Source organism: Macrosteles quadrilineatus, unplaced genomic scaffold (assembly GCF_028750875.1).
Source record: "Macrosteles quadrilineatus isolate MER2022 unplaced genomic scaffold, UCM_ALF_1.0 Scaffold_1__1_contigs__length_201487025, whole genome shotgun sequence".
In the NCBI taxonomy this organism is placed as follows: Eukaryota; Metazoa; Arthropoda; class Insecta; order Hemiptera; family Cicadellidae; genus Macrosteles; species Macrosteles quadrilineatus.
In genome coordinates, this window is record NW_026542594.1 from 135,250,554 (window position 1) to 135,269,594 (window position 19,041).

Consider the following 19,041-nt stretch of genomic DNA (forward strand, 5'->3'; position numbering starts at 1 on the left):
CTCACTTAAACCAAAAACTTCATCTGGCACTGATGAAATATCAGCCAAACTGGTCAAAACATGCAAAAATGAACTGATTAACCCACTAACAGCATTCATAAATAAGTCTCTCAAACAAGGGGTCTTCCCAACACAGCTGGAAACTGCCAAGGTATACCCTAAATATAAAAGTGGACCAAACACGGATGCTAAAAGTTACAGACCAATTTCTCTTATACCAACCTTCTCTAAAATCTTTGAAAAAATCGTCCTTAACAGACTAATATCCCATCTAGACCAAAATCTGCTGCTCACCAGACAGCAACATGGCTTCCTTAAAGGAAGATCCACTTCCACTGCCTTAATACAGCTTACCGACCACATAATAAAACAATTAGAAGGCAGCTCCTCAGTCACAAGTCTGTTTCTGGACTTTAGCAAGGGCTTTGACTGCCTTAACCACAAGACACTTCTTAGAAAATTGGGAGCTCTGGGTATTGAGGGAAAGTCTAAACAATGGTTCCACAGCTATCTTAATGGTAGACAGCAACTAGTTGAGATTCAGCATGTAGAAAAAAACACTCGCCATTAAATACATTCCAAAACTGTCCCTATATGGAGAGGAGTACCACAGGGATCAGTTCTCAGACCAGTCCTGTTCCTCCTCCTCACAAATGACCTACCAGACCAGCTACAAGAATACTGCCAAACCACAATGTATGCAGATGACACTGTCATCACACTAACTGACAAATCAACAGAAACTTAAAACCGAAACATCAATAACATAGAAAATACACTCATAAGAGATATTGGTCTGTAATTATTCATATCGGCAAACTCATTATATTTATAAAGAGGAAAAACTTTGGCAAGTTTCAAACATTCAGGAAATCTACCGGATGAAATGCTTAAATTTACTATATGTAAGAGTGGTTTGTTAAACAAATGGAAATTGGCTTTCAGGACTTCGGCTGAGATACCATCGTAGCCAGGTGCTGACCCACAGCGTAGACTGTAAATGTATCGTTTCAGTTCGGGTTCAGTGATTGTGTGAAGTGTATGTACAATCATGGGCAAAGTCATTGTCATTCACAACTGGGTCCCCACTTGTGTCGATAGAGGTTGCTAAATTAGAGCCTACAGAGGAGAAAAAATCGTTGAAATCATTGGCAACTCTTAGACATTGGGCTGGAGATATCTGGTCCGCTGGAACAAACTTAACAATAGGAAAGAAATCATTTTTACATTTTCTGCCAGATATTTCATTAATTATGCCCCAGAACATTTTAGGGTTGTTGCCGGTCAAGTGTAGTTTATTTCTATAATAGTTTCTTTTTGTCAGCTTCAAAGAAAAACTTCAACTAGTTTTGATTTCTCGGTCTCTTACTCTTATTTGATATTAAGTTTGACGTTACAGTAGAACCCCTCATATCCGGCCTTGGTTTTACCGGTCCTCTGTTTATCCGGCCCCTTCCAGGAAGCCAATATCAAAATTTTTTCCTCACAGCTTACAGACGTTTAGATGCAGCCACTAGTCTTTGTGATTGCTCAAGTCATCAAATAAATTGTTCTCATTATTTATCTGTTTGTTTATACATTTATTTGCTGAGTCACTATACTCAGTTGAGCTAGTAGGCCTAACCTCTGATCAGTTGGTTGATTATTTCCAAAGTGGGGTTAGTACAGTACAGTACGAGTACATTAATTTTTGTATTTCACAAAATGGTTAGGAATGTTGAGTAGAAATGCATGTACCATTTAAGTCCTAATGATCTTTAAGTACAATTTATTGTCATTTTTACCTCCATTTAATAGGTTTTGCTACCTGGAATCATAATATTTGTACATTCATTAGGCCTACTTAATGACTTTAACCTACAAATTTTTTTCTTTTTACAAACATGTTTATTTTTCTAAAAATGATCCCAGAACAGAATTAAATTATACTTTTGATTGCATATATTGATTACCTATTATTATTAGGTATGAATTATCATTTTCATAGAAGGTTGGTTTATCCGGCCAAATCGTTATCCGGTCAGGGGCTTGGTCCCGTGGTGGCCGGATATGAGGGGTTCTACTGTATCCACGGTTTTAACTTTTTTAAACGAGATTTCTTGTTACCGGTATAAGCCAACTTACTTGCCACACCAACAGAACTAGAGGTGATTCTGGTAAAATGTTCGGAAGAGAGATCAACATTGTCATGACAAGAGGTTATGGGATCCCAGTTGGTCTTAAACGTAACTTTAAAGTATTATCATTATCTAAAAGATAAATTTCATATGAAAGTGTAGCCAAGTTTGTGAGCACATAAAATAATGCAGGGTACCGGTATCATCTACTTTTTTACACGTACAAAAATCATACAAAATGCAGATATATTTAAAAACAACTTTAATTTTTACAATTTTATAAACTAGAGACAAGTTTTCCTCCTTTTGTAATTTCTTTTTGTGTCTTTGCTGTTTTTCTTCTTCTGACTATTATCACAATGGTTATCTTCAGATATAATACTATCATCTGGAAAAAAAATATTAAGTTAATATTTGAAAAATAAATGCTTCCCACTTAGTTATCGCTGTAAAAGCTCACATTATGCATCTGTACAACCTGGGAATAATAACCAGCAAACGTAAAATATATTATATATATAGTACATATATTTAATATATATTATAATAACTAGATTTAAAACTAAAATCTCTGAAAACCTATGGTAGTATTTTTATTTAGAAAAAATCTATCATGTTATCAGAGAGTTATCGGGTGCTCTATTATTTATAAGAATTAATATAATTTATTATTTAAAATTTTTTGTTAAAAATAAACATACCTATACCGGTACATTTTTAAAATTAAAGATCTGGTAGCATTGGCTATGCCCATCAAGTGAAAAATCATGAACTAAAATAAATTTAAATTTAAGAACAGATTTCAGCCACACTTCCAATTTTTCCTTGCAAACCACCTGTTATCTGCTACAATAATATAACATTTGTGTCAACAGTGTGGAGACACAACAAGCCTCCTTAATGGATAACGCTTGGAAACCCCTCCATTTAGCAAATAGATTAAAGGGCCACCAAAGAAGTTTCCTGTGAGATACAATGTTTATTTTTTTGTAACTTGAATAGGCCAATAAAGTTGATAGCATTTTTAGGCCTATTCATATTATGTTGGGTAAAATAGCTCAAATTATGCTAACTCTCATAGGTATCACAGCAAAGTTTTTCCTCCAGGCGACCGGGCAGATTTATTTTTGTAGAAAAATAATGCATTCGTGCTTGCCAGCAGTTTTAAGAGTAACTGTACCTCGTAGACTTCTTTCTAAGAACCGTATTAACATCATTTCGGTTTCCCCCCTCCCCTGTACTACCCCCATTATTCAGTTGAAGTCTGCAGAGTTAAAGTAGTACGGAGCCTGAATTGTGTCACCGCTCGCATTACTAGGTGTCTTAAGTGTAGTTCCGTGAGTGACTTAGTCACCTGGTGTTAACTTATTATTGTTGATGAAATTCTTTCAGTTTTTGAATTTGTGTTTTTTTTTATCTCAGTGACTTGGAATTGGTTGCTCATATAGGATGTGAGCCACTTCAGCGCAAGTCCTGAGATTCCAATTGATGCAAATTTTTCCAATAGAATCGCAGGTTCGACACAATCGAAGGCTTCAGAGGGATCAGCAAAACAACCAACTACTGTTCCGCATCTATACTGCTGTTGATGAAATCAATGAGTGCCAATTTTGTTGATTTGTTGCATCTGAAACCATATTGTCTGTCACACATGTTAATTTTTTCCAAGAAGTTGCTCCGAAACAACTTTCTCAATCAATTTTGAAACGACTGGTAGGAGAGAGATTGGACGATAATTCCCCGGGTCAGTTCTGTCTGACTTTTAAAAAATTGGTTTTATATTTGCAGTTTTTCAATTCTGAGGGGAAATTCCAGATGTCAGTGAAAAATTGACTATGTGCGTAAGAGGAGCTGCCACTTCCTCCGGTATGCCATGATATACCGGTATTTCATTCGAATGAGTGTAGGATAGATACTAAGGTGCAGCCAATTTTCTCTGTAAACTTTAGGCATACAACAGAGCTTCCATATACTAAATTATACCCTATTTCTTTTCTTAAGCTTTATACGATGGTTTAGAAAGAAATTGCAAAATGTTATGTTTTTACGGTCAAAATGGGAAAAACACATTTTTAACCCATAAAATCCCGTTCCCATGGTCCAATCATGCTGATTCACAAACTCGTTCAAATAAATGTAGGTTTACACGCTTAAAAACTTATACCAAATTTCAACAAAATCGGATCATTTTTGCTCGAGTTATCGCACTGACGGGGACACATAAGTTAAGTTATAAGTTATATAAATATACACAGAGGATACGTGTCCAGTAACCGGACGTGGATTAGGCGTCCGGCAGTTACGTCACCGGGTTGTGGGGGCCCAGAACGCCATTACCACAACAATACGATGTACAACCATCGGTGTTCGTGGTGAAGTGGATAGAGTGCTCCGCTGAAATGCAAGAGTCCATGGTTCGAATCCCATTGGTAACTTTAACTTTTTGTCAAAGATTTTGATTTGAATGCCATTTCTTCTTAACTGTAGGTACATCTTTTGTTAGAATTTTTGGCATTTAACTTATAATTTTATTTTATAAACAAAATTTTACAAATAACAAAATATTAAAAATATAACAATTTTAAACAAAATTTTTGGCCTAATAGCACAGAATGTCTTCAGATTCTAGGAGTCTACATGCCCTCGAGTAACAGTGTGGAGAAAACCTCTGAAGCATTTAAAACCTTAGCTGAGGGGCTTACATCATTGTCAAAGAAAAGTAACCCGATGATTTTGGTAGGTGATATTAACATCAATGACCTCAAGCCTTATAAGCAAAAAACTGAGTTTAAAGAGCTATTAATTGGATATGGCATGACTAGAATCTCGCTTTCCCCCACGAGAATCTCTCCGACTTCATCTACTTCCATAGACACTGTGTGCACAACTAATGGACTTCTCGCTGACGTGGCTGTTCAAGTAATCAAGACTGGTATCTCCGACCATACAGGCCAGTTGTGTGAGATTAATCTGAATGCAAAATGTAAGAAGCCAACGGCATCTTTTTGCCGTAACGTAAACTCAGATAACTTGGCAAATCTTAAATTTCAGTTACAGGAAGAGACTTGGGAAATGGTCTACAGATCTTCTGAGGTAGAAGGTGCCTACAACAACTTCATTAGCATAGTCACTAATATGCTGAACATGACTTGCCCTCTGAGAAAATCTCGTATCAGGAATAGAAGAAGACGCTTTCACTGTTATGATGACGAAGTGAACCGTATGAGAGCACAATTTCTAGCCGCTCAAGAATCATTCATTCTCAGTGGAAAAGAAGAAGACAAACGCCGTACTGCTGACCTAAAAAAGATTTACGACACCCACCTGAAAAAGTTAAGTAGAAAGGTGAATTCTGAGTTCATCCAAAACTCCGATAACAAAAGCCAAGCCATCTGGAGGACAATAAACTCAGAAAGAACTCAGAAAAAAGTGAGCAACGGCAACCAAAAACTGAGGATTGACGGAAAACTAGTCACTGACTCCAAAGTCCTGTCCTGTGTCTTGTCCTGTCTGTCTCTTCTCTCTTGTGTAGTTGTAACTTAGTTGAGGTTGTGAAAGAGTGTAAGTCTAGGCCTTTGACGGTTTCACGGTTACAAGGCTTCTTTCAACAGGCTAACTTTGAAATTTCGATATATGAAATGAAACTAATCGGATAAAGTGCCTTCAAACAACATAAAGATTAGTCTTTAACATCCAACATATGAAATAGTACCGAAACTTTGGTGAGAAATAAGCAAAATGTTCACACTCGCAAGAACCAAGATGGCGGCGCCCAAACCTTTGCATTAAATTGGGCTTATTAACTACAAGGACAACTAACTGGAAGGAAGCAAACTCCCAACACCAATATTGCAGCCTACCCACACCACACCATTTTCGTGAGCATTGCCATAAATTAGAAGACATCTCAAGGTAGGACCTTCTGTTTTTCAATAATATAGTCAAATACACTCTTTAGTTTTAAATCTGTTTAAAAAAAAAAAAACATGTTTTTGCATTAATTGTTAGGCTAGACAAAGTTTTTTAGCTAGGGGAAAAACACTCAAAAATTCCATGCAACAAATATTAGCCTAGGCTAGACAAACCAAACTCCATCTGCCACAAGTGCTGCCAAAACCACTGCCATCAAGTGCTCCGACTCTCATGAAATTCATTACAGAATTATGCCGGGAGGTAAAATAGCTGATTTAAGCAGATTCCTGTGCCACCAAAATAAACTCCCAAATAAAGTTATCGTTAATATGGGATCAAACAATGTCCAGCAAGCCCCAACGCCAAATCATGTAATGAGACCCCTCTGGTACACTATCGAATCCCTTCAAAAAATCCATACTGAAACTAAATGGTATGTACACAGTATTTTATACAGGAAGGATGTTCGGGACTGCTATATCGATCAGATAAATGACGCCCTTAGATTCATGTGCGAACAACTGCACATAAATTTTGTAGACATTACCAGCTCTTTTGGGGAAGACCTCTACTCACGAGACGGAATACATCCCAATGCAATCGGAGACAAAGCTCTGAGTGAATCTTTGGAGCACACACTCCAAACTACGAATCAAACCCTAGCAACTGCAAAAAGCAAGGCAACCACAGTAAAGAGTCTAAGAAAAAGTAGGGACATAACATCTACCGATACCAAAAATCATAAGGGAACCGAAAGCTACCTAACAACTAAAGATAAACAATCAATTGAAAATCAACCAGCGACAAGGGACCAACTAGCAATTGAGGACAAAACGAGCCTAGTGACTGAGGAGCTACTTGCGACTCTGGATCTGACAGCGACTGAGGATGAACGGACAACTGTGGACCTGGCAAAAAATACGGATCAAACCACGATTTCAACAAATAAAGAACTTGTAACAGATATAACCTGTCACACAACCAAAATCCTAAACAATAGTCTAGAGCCAAAAAACCCCCAAGCCTAATTGCCACAAGTGCTGAAGCCCATCTCCCGTATTCTAACAACAAACCTGCTAAAAATCCTGAAAATAAAAACCCCAGCCTTAAAATTTATCATTTAAATATTCAAAGAGGACTCCACAAGAAAATTGAAAAATTACTATTTGAAGTCCATGAAATAAATCCAGATATACTAATAATTTCAGAACATGGCCTAACAAATGAAGAACTTAAATCAGTAAATATACCTAATTATATTCTATCCTCTGATTTCTCCAGACATATTTATAAATGGGGTGGGGTAGCAATTTATATTAAGGAAGCGATGAAATACAAGCAAATTCATTAAATAAACATCCAGGATTTCAACGAAGAACTGACAATTGAATTAGCAGCAATCGAATTGATAAAAGAACAAACTATAATCATAGGAGGATACAGATCACCTAGTGGCAATTTAAATACATTTTTCAATAAATTTTCCGAATTTTTATCAAACTTCACGCATAAGAAAAAAAACATTATATTTATGGGAGATGTAAACATTGACTACATCAAAAAAACAACCCCTGATACAATTGAATTTTTAAATATACTAACAGAACATAACCTGAAACCGATTGAGGTGGAACCTACCAGAATAACTTCTACATCTGAGACATGTATTGATTGGTGCTGTACTAATATTAGCCTATCAAAACTACAAGTGTCATCTATTTGGAACTCAATCTCTGACCATCAGGCTTTGAAATGTATAGTAGAAGCAATAAAAATGAAAACTAACCCCCCCATCAAAAGGCTAACCAGAAAAATAACAACAGCTAAATTGGATGAACTAAAAGAATCACTTAGTAATCAAGACTGGTCATACATATTTACAACTCCTGATGTTAACAAAAAATATAACTACCTAGTGAAAACCATCCAAGGAAAAATTGAAGAAATCATGCCCAAAACCTACAGAGCGTATAATAACAAAAATAATAAAAAAATATTCTGGAATGAAAAGCTGGTAAAATTAAGATCTACATTACGTCAGGCAGAACAAAAATATTTATTGACAAATAAAGATGAAGATAAGGAACTACACAAACGGCTAAAAAGATGTTATGACTTAGAAATTAAATTACAAAAAAGAAACACAATCATTGAAAAAATAAAAAATGCCCCCAATAAAAATAAAGAACTATGGTCAACCATAAATAGAGAAAGAAATCCCAATAAAAAACACAACGAAGAGATTAAACTAATAGCCAAAGACCAACTTATCAGCGACCCTACCAAGATATGCAAATTATTTAATACCCACTTCATCACTCTAGGCAAAGGAGAACCTACTGAGACACTGGACACCAATTTCGACAACCTAACACCGGACATGACACTACCCGAACCAGACTCTCTATCGGAATTCAAGACTATAACCCAAAAAGAACTTGAGCAAATAATGACTAAGCTACCCCCAAAAAATTCCTCGGGGATTGATGAGATAAATAACAAAATGATTAAGCATTGTAAAAATCAAATAATTGAGCCCCTGTTAAACGTAATAAATGCCTCAATTAAACAAGCAACCGTACCAGACCTAGCAAAAATAGCACTAGTCTATCCAAAGTATAAGAAAGGAGAGAAGACAAATATTTCAAACTATAGACCGATATCTATCCTACCAACATTGTCGAAATACATAGAAAAAAACATACATAACCAACTGATGAACTATTTAGAAAATAATAATAAAATTTCCCAATCCCAACATGGTTTTCGAAGTGGCAAATCTACCAATACAGCATTAGCAACCCTTTGTGATAAAATAACTAATATATGGGAAACTAAATCCCAAGCAACCGGCATCTTCTTAGACATCGAAAAAGCATTTGACAGCTTAGATAGAAAAATTCTTATAAAAAAGCTTAAGCAACTTAACATAACTCACAAAGCATTAGATTGGATCCAGAACTATCTAACGAACAGGAAGCAGCTAGTCGAAATAGAATATACGAAGAACTATTATGAAATCAAATGCAGGTCTAAACTACAGACAACTTACAAAGGAATTCCGCAGGGCTCCATACTAGGGCCCCTGCTTTTCTTAACATATATAAATTCATTCCCCACCAATTTTACAGAAGACAGCGCCTCTATAATGTTTGCAGACGACACAACAATCATCACACCAACAGATGGCAAAACTCCAGAACTTCAAAAATTAAAAACTAATGAAACTCTACAAATCTCTACAGCTGCTTGCAACGAAATAAACTTGACAATAAATAAACAGAAAACAATAGTAATAAACTTCAAACCTACAAACCATAACAATGAAATTTCAACTACAGATGAAAACTCACAAACCAATACTAAGTTCCTTGGAATAATTTTGGACAAAAACCTAACATGGCATGATCACCTTTTAAAGCTAGGTGGAAAATTGTCACAAGTTGTGTATTAGGCGCCTTAAAATAAGAAAAAAATAGCAAAACCTAGAAATAATTAGAACACAGATGAAACCATTGTTATTCAATAGTGAAAGGTATTGTGAATAACATATCAAAAGTCTCCAAAAATATCTTTGGTGGAACACCACCTTTTTTCCAAAATGGCGGCCAAATCCAGTAGTTTTTTGCTTTTTATTGAAATTCTGACTTTCCAGTCAATATTGGTGAAAAGTCGTAAATACATTTTATTTTCCTCCTGAAATTACCTTTAAAATAATACCAAATACATGTACCTACAACCAAAAATAAACCCCGTAGAAATAATAAAATAATTCAAATAATAATATTTTTTATAAATTATCGTAATAGTCCTAGTCAGAGAAATATAGGATATGACCTTAAAAAAATTGCAAGAAAACGTTTTATGGTTTTATTTTGTAGTGTTGGGTTTGCAGAACAACATACTAAAAGTTGCCAAAAATCGGTGCACGAGAAAACCACTAAAATCACAATTTAAAACGGCGGATTTTCCCAACATTGGAAAAATTTTGAAAAAAAAGATACTACATGCATTTTGTATGAACATTTTTTGAGAAACTGACTTGGGACCACCGCCGATATTTATTAGGTCATTAGTACTTCGTTTTGATAGGGAACGCGGTTTGGCCGCCATCTTGGATCCGCCATATTGGACATTGATATATATATTTTTAATCTAATGATAGTATTGTGACATATCATTTCAAACTACATTTTTACACTGATTTCAATGCCGAAATCCGCTTTTAAATATCTTTTTTTAGTTTAGGAGATATGTTCAAACGAAAACTCTCCCCCATACATTTCTTATGGACGTTTCGTAGTTTGATAATTTTTTTCAGATTATTTTTCTTATATATCGAGTTCTTTTTAACGGTTGCAGTTCGTTCTGGCCTTAAAATATTCAGTATTGTAAGGGCTTCCATTTGAGCTCTTGAGCATTAAAATCAGACGAGTTAAAGACCAGCTACAAACCTCAGAACAATATCAATTTTAACTTTTTAGAAATATATTTTTATTAAAAGAGTTATAACTCGGGTTGTTAATAAGTCGCCAAGTTCTTTCTGGTCTTAAATTATTCTGTAAATGCTTTTCTTTAATTTTATCAATCACTAAATAAAATCCGAAAAATTTAAAATGAGTCATGAATCTTCATTTGACAGTAAATTATTTCTTTTTAGAAATTTGTCTTTGGTTAAGGACAGATATCCCGAACCCTAATAACTCCCAATAAGTAATCCTTAGCTAAAATAAAAGTAAATGATGTTACGAATTATTTAAGACTATAAAGAGTTTTGGGAGTGATTTAGAATTGGGGATATACGTTCAAAAATACAAATTTTAAAATAAATACATTTTAATGTTAATTAAAATCCATGACTCATTTTAAAATTGTCAGATTTTGTTTAATAATTAATAAAATCAAAGCCAAACATTTACTGAGTAATTTGAGACTAGAAAGAACTTGGTGACGTATTAACAACCCGAGTTATAAATCTTTTAATAAAAATTTATTTCTAAAAAGTTAAAATTGATATTGTTCTGAGGTTTGTAGCTGGTCTTTAACTCGTCTGATTTTAATGCTCAAGAGCTCAAATGGAAGCCCTTACAATACTGAATATTTTAAGGCCAGAACAAACTGCAACCGTTAATAAGAACTCGATATGTAAGAAAAATAATCTGAAAAAAATTATCAAACTACAAAACGTCCATAAGAAATGTATGGGGGAGAGTTTTCGTTTAAACATATCTTCTAAACGAAAAAATATATTTAAAAACGGATTTCAGCATTGAAATCAGTATAAGAATGTAGTTTGAAATGATGTGTCACAACACTATCATTGCATTAAAAAAATATATGTCCAATATGGCGGATCCAAGATGGCGGTCAAAAAAGCGTCCCCTATCAAAATGAAGTACAGTACTAACGACCCAATAAATATTGGCGGTGGTCCCAAGTCAATATCTCGAAAAATGTGCAAAAAAGTATTCGGTATCTCTTTTTGCAAAATTTGTCCAATATTGAGAAAAGCCACCATTTTATATAATTAATTTAGGGGTTTCCCGTTGACTGATTTTTTGCAACTTTTGATATGTCACTCTGCACACCACAAAAATAAAAATTAAACCATAAAACGTTTACTTGCAAATTTTTATACGATCCCTGTGTCTGTTTTATTAGTTTGCTTGGACTATTACATTAATTTATTGGAAAACTTTTATTTGAAATATTTTATTATTTCTGCGGGGTTTATTTTTGGTTGTACGTACATGTATTTGGTATAATTTTAAAGGTAATTTCAGGAGGAAAATAAAATGTATTTACGACTTTTCACTAATATTGACTGGAAAGTCATAATTTCATTAAAAAGCAGAAAACTACTGGATTTGGCCGCCATTTTGGAAAAATGGTGGTGTACCACCAAAGATATTTTTGGAGACTTTTGATATGTTATTCACAATACTTTTCACTATCAAACTACAATGGTTTCATTTGTGTTCTAATTATTTCTAGGTCAAACCATATATTCAGGGGCCTATATGCTTTACGAAGAATTAGAAGTCTAACAAACAAAGAAATTACTATAACTGCATATCATGCAATCTTTTCATCGCATATCAGATATGGCATCATAGCCTGGGGCTCTGCAAATGAAATTCACATTGAGAAAATAATAACCCTACAGAAGAAAGCAATTCGAATAATAGAACAAATTGAACAAGAAAACCCACAAGCCCACTGTAAACCTTTCTTTATCGAAAACCAAATCCTAACTGTAATCTCCCTTTACCTTTTTGAAACAATTACCTCAATCAAATCAAATCCCCCCAACTCAGAACCCATTGTCACAACTATAACATCAGAAACAAATCAAACCTTGACATAGGCTATCACAGGCTAAACAAAACCAGTAAAACACCAAACAACATGGGGATCAAAATGTTTAATCTTTTGCCAAAAGAACTCAAAGAAATAAGTGAAAATAAAACTTTTAAAAAACAACTCAAACAATACTTGATTAAACGACCATATTATAAATTAATTGACTTTATAAATGAACACAAATATAACCTAAACAATAAATAGGAGAGCAATGCTCAAACTCACACACACGCATACACATATTAACAAGAATTTGACGATTCCCCTGTCTACAAGGACGGCGGAGAAGACATCGATGGTAAATGGTAAATGGTAAATGGTAAATAAAGTTCTTGCTGATCATTTCAACGAGTACTTTTCCTCTGTTGCAGAAAAAACCCTTTGAGGAACTCAGAGAGTACGGTTACAGCAAAAAGGAGGGGTTGCTCCCCCTAACATTTCCTCTCCCATAAACACCTTACATCCAACTGACAGCCATGACATGAGATAATCCGTAAGCTAAAACCCAAACCATCTGCTGGCCTGGATGAGATATCTTCGAAAATCTTAAAGTACTGTTCAGAGGAACTAACACCTCCCTTGGTTTATATTAGAAATCTATCCTTTGAGCAAGGTCAATTTCCAAGCAAACTAAAGATGTCAAAAGTAGTACCACTACACAAGAAGGGGTCAAAAGAAGACGTTGGAAATTTCAGACCCATTTCGCTCAAATCAACATTTTCAAAGGTTATTGAGAATATAGTGATAAAAAGAGTGTTTCATCACCTTGCCCTTGGAACAACTTGCTAACTAATCAACAGCACGGGTTTTTGAGCAAACGGTCCACCTTGACAGCGTTGGTGGAAGTGGTTGAATACATCATTGACCGAATCGAGGAGGGTGATACAACTACTGGCATCTTTCTAGACATGACCAAGGCTTTTGACTGCCTTGGTCATGACCTGATACTGGAAAAGCTCAGCCTGCTGGGTTTCGAAGATTCAGCATTGATGTGGTTCCAGAACTATCTTCAAGGAAGGCATCAATTGGTTGAGCTAGAAGTCCAAAATGGAATAAAATCTAAGACCAGATCTGTACTTTTGTCAACATCAAGGGGAGTACCACAGGGATCGGTCCTTGGACCAATCTTGTTCATATTATTTACCAATGACCTGCCAGATTTCCTTCACCAACATTGCCATACCGTTTGTATGCAGATGACTCTGTTCTGCTGACATCGGGTGAATCTGTTGAAAATCTGGAAATGAGAACATTCGTGGCTCTTGGATGTGCGGAGGACTACTTTAGTAGCAATGACTTGGTTTTCAACGAATCAAAGACCATTCAATCAATTCAATCTAGACCACCTATGTCGACAGCTTAGTAGCGCTCTATATGCTCTGAGGAGAATTAAAAGCGTCTGCACGCACGCAAGAGGCTGTGCTTGTGGCGTATCACGTCCTATTTGAAAGCCATCTACGGTATGGAATAGCAGTTTGGGGGTCTGCTGCTCATACTCACTTGGAACGAGTATTGATACTGCAGAAAAAAGCTCTGAAAATCATGTATGATGTCGACTGGCTGGAAAGTTCTAGAGGTTTCTTTAAAGACAATGAACTACTTACTGTAATCAGTCTCTACATAATAGAAACCATTATTTTGGCCTCAACCAGGAATCTCAAGCGACATGAAGAAGTACACAGCTAAGAAACGAGAAATAAAACCAACTACAACCTCCCTGCTCATTGCCTTGGACTCTTCGAACGTAAGCCTACCTATGCTGAAACAAAATTCTTCAACATGCTGCCAGGAGAGCTGAAAGATGTCAACCCTAAAACCTTAAAAGCTCAACTCACCGGTTGGTTCTGCAAGATGCCATTCTACAGCATAAGAGAATTTATGGACTGGCAGAATTTTGATTGTATTTGACAATTTATCTCATTTTTGTATTAATATTGTATTGACGCCTTTCAAATCTCTAAGATTTTGATTAAAGATTTTCTGTCTGTCTGTCTGTCTTACATTCATTCGATATTTTCTTTAGCCTATCAGCAAGTTTGGTTCGTTATGACAGTGTAACTGCCGGACGCCTAGGGCCTAATCCACATCCGGTTACCGGACACATATCTTCTGCAATAAATATATATATACAGGCCTATAGGTAGGCATATCTATAAATTTACATTTATGAATTTGAACGAATGGTGTTTTTGGCCTCTGCGGACCTCCAAAGGAAAAAGTAAATCGGTCCTGGGTCCAGGTCTTACCATGAGACCTTACGGTAACTTAACTTAATAGCTTATTCCCTAACTTATAGGAAATTCACTAAAATAATGGTTAAATTGTAAGTTAGGCCTACTTAGGTAAGTTATATTAGGTACATTACCAACAAGCTGACTGTTTTGCCCACGAAATTTTAAAAGGCTGCACTTAACTTTACGTCCTACACTCATTCGAATGAAAATATCGATCGATATATCGATTGTTCGATATATCATTTTGTTAGTTAGGTAAGGTTAACCTAACCTTAAGTAAACAAACGATATATCGAATGAAACGCTCGATATACCGATATTTTCATTCGGTTGTTTTATTCGAATGAGTGTAGGACGTAAAGTAAAGTGCAGCCTTTTAAAATATCTGTTATCTCAGTGCTAAAAAATATTTTAAAACCCTTTAGATTTTCGACGCTCTACTGTTTTATCAAAAATAAAGCAAGTTTAGTTAAGTTATAGATTGATCTGATTTAAACTAAGCCTAAAATACTAAACGTTCCCGGTGTGACGTTACGATGGAGCAAGGCAACATCAAATAAACTTTAATTAGGCCTCGTTTATTCCTATTGCCTAGGTTATTAGTTGTATTGCCTTGGACGGAGTCCTAACTTAGGCTATCAACGTTTATACTAACTTAGGTACCTAGGCAACACTCAATAAAAACCTTAAATTGACTACCTAACACACATTAGGCCTACCTTCTTCATCATCTTCACCACCATCACCTTCCATTTCCATTTCCTGATTTGCTTTTCCAATTTTACCATCACAATTGTTTACCAAATCAGTAAGCAGTTGGTTTATATTTGCTTGCATATCCTTAAGCCCATCAATAATATTTCTTAAATTATTTTGTTTAATTTCTTTAGATCTGTGTAAAATTTGAGTGTCATTCCTGTATAAAGTTACACAAAGCACACTCGACATGGTTAATGATATTTTACTACAACTAACTTAGGCTTAGAAAAAATATGCAATTTAATTCTAGGGCCTACTTATTGATTGCAAAGCAGTGATTAAACTTTAAACAGATTGGTAATAAGTTAAGTTACCAAGGAAGTTTTTTTTAGATAAACCTTTTTAACAATTTAATCAACTCTGAGATAAAGGTACATAGCCTACTAACTGTAATTGCAACAAACGAACGATAACCGATAACCTAAAAATAAGTGTTTCTGACGTTTCTGTACATGTTTCCTGTTGTTTTAGTGACTGTTTGTTTAATTGTTTATTATTATTAAAATGTATTATAATGAATGGCTGGAGCATGAGCATGAAACATTTTTGTCCTAGTAGTAGGCTGCCTTGTATTTCTGCTATGAGGCTACGAAGTCCATCTTGATCTTGCTAGAAGAGGAACTGCTAGACTAAACCATAAAGACTGACGGCCGCCTTTAACTCAAAAATCCAGGCCGGAGGCCGCGGCTTTCGAAGTGGAAACGTCGCAAGTAGGGTTGTAACAGCTGTTTTGTTTTGGAAGAAGCAAGCTAATTATTTGTGTATTTACGAAAGCTTGGTTATTGGACTATGACAATATTGACTCCGCTCAAATTTACAGATATAGATTTTTAATTCATATTGTTTCGGTTTTCAATTCTGTATGTTTTATTTTCAATGGTTTAGTAAATTTATGTTCATAAATATAAATTTAAATCAATAAAGTGCGAAAATGAGCTGATGTCACGTGTCTGCCACGTTATCTTATGGGATGTCTGTCACTATACAAAACCACTTGCGACGTTGTCAATTCTACCAGGCCGCGGCTTACTTCATACCAGCATCTGCAATTTGTTAATTAAATCATTAATCATTCAAATTACATGGGAACTTTAAAATTGATATAACTGACAGACCCAAGGGGGGACATGCCCTCATTCGAAAGCCGGAGTAAAAACGTATCTCAGAAGTACAATTCATTTGTCTGATTGTAATATTGAGCGGAGCTAGCATACCAAACGTTTACAAAGTCAATGCTAAATCTTTGTTTAATGTATACTTGCAGTATCATAAGTCAATGCTAAATGTATGTTTTATCTATGGCTAAATCTAGTCCACGTAAATGAGATGTATCCGCACAGAATCGCAAGTCAATTAGTACATCTGGTTCACATAAATTATGGATTGATAAAATTTGGCAAATTTATTTATTTCATCCTTTACTATTAACGTATAGTCAAAAAACACTTTTTACCTTCCCCGTAGCAGCAAACCTAAGCACTCGTTAAATCTAATGTTATTTAAATAGGGAATAAATATGTTTTATTTATGGTCCAAATATTTTAGTAAAAATGTAATCAAACAAGTTGAAATTCGCTTAGTCTGAAGGTTTGCTACGGTGGGGGTATTTATTGTTATCTTGCGGATAAATAGTATCATAACGACCAATAAACCCATAAGGCCCATGTTAAATTTCTAAAAATTTTAAATTACGTGGAGCAAACCCCTTTGTCCGAAGGGGGGCATGTTCCCTTCGAAAGCCGGAGTAAAGATGTATCTCAAAAGTACAATGTAGTTGTCTGCTTGCAATATTGAGCGGAGCTAGTATCTTGATCCAATACTTTTCCAAAGTCAATGCTACATCTGGTTACCGCAAATGGGATGTATACTTGCAGTATCATAAGTCAATGATATTGCTAAATCTCCACTCTTTTGTTTACCTGTTTTATTGTTATCTTGCAGATAAATAATATCATAACAACCCCATAAAGGTCCATGTTAAATTTCTAAAAATTAAAATTCACGTAGAGAAAAGCCCTGTAGTCCGATTTGTACAATTTTTTTCAGATTTACCTTTCCATAGTTGATTACTATGACTGTTTATAAATTTCATGCGGAACGCTTCAGCCGTTCACGACAAGTACCGGTAAATGGTAATCAAGAGCAGGAGAGCAGGAGTTTGATATAAGAGATTCGCTCAATCCGCTCAAAAATGTGAGTACGGTCATTGAGTATAAACCTAACTCAGTAACCTAACTCAAACCTAACTCAATGGTACGGTTTACTGTACTAGTTTTTCATTATTACCAACAGGACAGGGGCTGATTAGCATTAGCAGCCACGTTTTGACGATGACGACAAACGAAACGCGAGCGCTTTGCTTTGGCTTTGCGGACGAATTGCGCGCGTGGCGTTTTGTTACTTTAATTTTTCTTAGTACTTAATTAGCGAAGTGTCTAAGCCAAAACTAGAAACCAACAACACTTAACACAAAACTTATGTTAATTTGCTATTAACTTTATATTACAATTAATTAAATACTCAAAGTCTGCATTGCACTCCATCAATCAATATAAATTGTTACTGAAATATGAGTGGTATGAGGCAGTGTTGGATTTACGACCAGGCTGTGGTCTAGGGCCGCAGTGGTGTTGTACAAAAACGCCACGATCGCTGGTGACGATGATGATGTTCCCTAGATTGCGGGAGGTGTTCACGATTTCCCTGCAATCGCGGATGACGACGACGATGTTCCCTTGATCGCGGGAGATGTTCACGATATCCCCGCTATCATGGGTGACAATGATGATGTCCTCTTGAAGGTGAGTGATATTGACGATTTTATCTGCAATCTTGGGGAATAATATACCCTTAATTGCTGGAGATATCCACGATTTTGCCGCAATCGCGGGAAAGTTCCACCTAAAGGACGGGGATCACTTTATTAATTTGGCCTTGGTCTGCAAGTACCTTAAATACAGCACTTGTGTGAAGGGAGAAGGGTTAAGAAGCCTAACTTACAACCCAAAAGTTCCGGCAATGCCCCCTTCAATAATCCGTGCTGGAGCTCGGCCACCTTTAACCCCAGGCCGCGGCCTGGTAGAATCATCGAAGTATATAACACAACAGTAGAATTGGCAACGTTGCAATTAAGTAGGGTTGTTTAGTGTCAGACGTCCCGATAACATGGCAGACAGGGTACATCAACTAATTAATTCGCACTTTATTGATTAAAATTAAAATTTATGAACATAAATTTATCAAAATATTGAAAATAAAACATACAGAATTGAAAACCAAAACAATATGAATTGAAAATCTATATCTGTAAATTTTAGCGGAGTCAATATTATCATAGTCCAATAACCAAGCTTTCGTAAATACACAAATAATTAGCTTGCTTCTTCCAAAACAAAACAGCTACCCCTACTTGCGACGTTTCCACTTCGAAGGCCGTGGTCTGGAGTTAAAGGCGGCCATGACTGGAGCCGCCCCTGGACAGAACATTCCCATTTAAATTTGTAACAAGTTTTAGATTGAAAAGTTGAGCGACAGTTTGTTGATGTCAAACACTGGTTTCTGTAAATTCTGCTGACTTCCAGGATTAAAGAAAAGATGTCGATAAACGGTGACAGCTTTTATGCTACATACAACTATTATACTGTATATAGAGAAGA

The 19,041-nt window shown here is 35.6% G+C and overlaps 1 protein-coding gene across 1 annotated transcript; it reads right to left on the bottom strand.

The window, feature by feature from the left end:
- Positions 1–2,362: 2,362 nt before the first annotated feature.
- Positions 2,363–15,854, bottom strand: LOC128982874 (uncharacterized). Its single transcript, XM_054401926.1, has 2 exons — positions 15,346–15,854; positions 2,363–2,505 (listed from the first exon to the last, which is right to left on the bottom strand). Exons 1-2 carry the CDS (start codon positions 15,572–15,574, stop codon positions 2,402–2,404), a joined length of 333 nt encoding a protein of 110 aa, XP_054257901.1. The 5' UTR covers positions 15,575–15,854; the 3' UTR covers positions 2,363–2,401.
- Between the last annotated feature and the right edge of the window lie 3,187 nt (positions 15,855–19,041).

What these genes read in the sequence shown, in the direction of transcription:
- LOC128982874 (XM_054401926.1), bottom strand. Translation starts at nt 15,574, where the DNA reads ATGTCGAGTGTGCTTTGTGTAACTTTATACAGGAATGACACTCAAATT. An exon ending in TGGTGAAGATGATGAAGAAG is followed by an intron (nt 2,506 to 15,345) that starts GTAGGCCTAATG and finishes TTTTTTTTCCAG; the next exon opens with ATGATAGTATTATATCTGAA.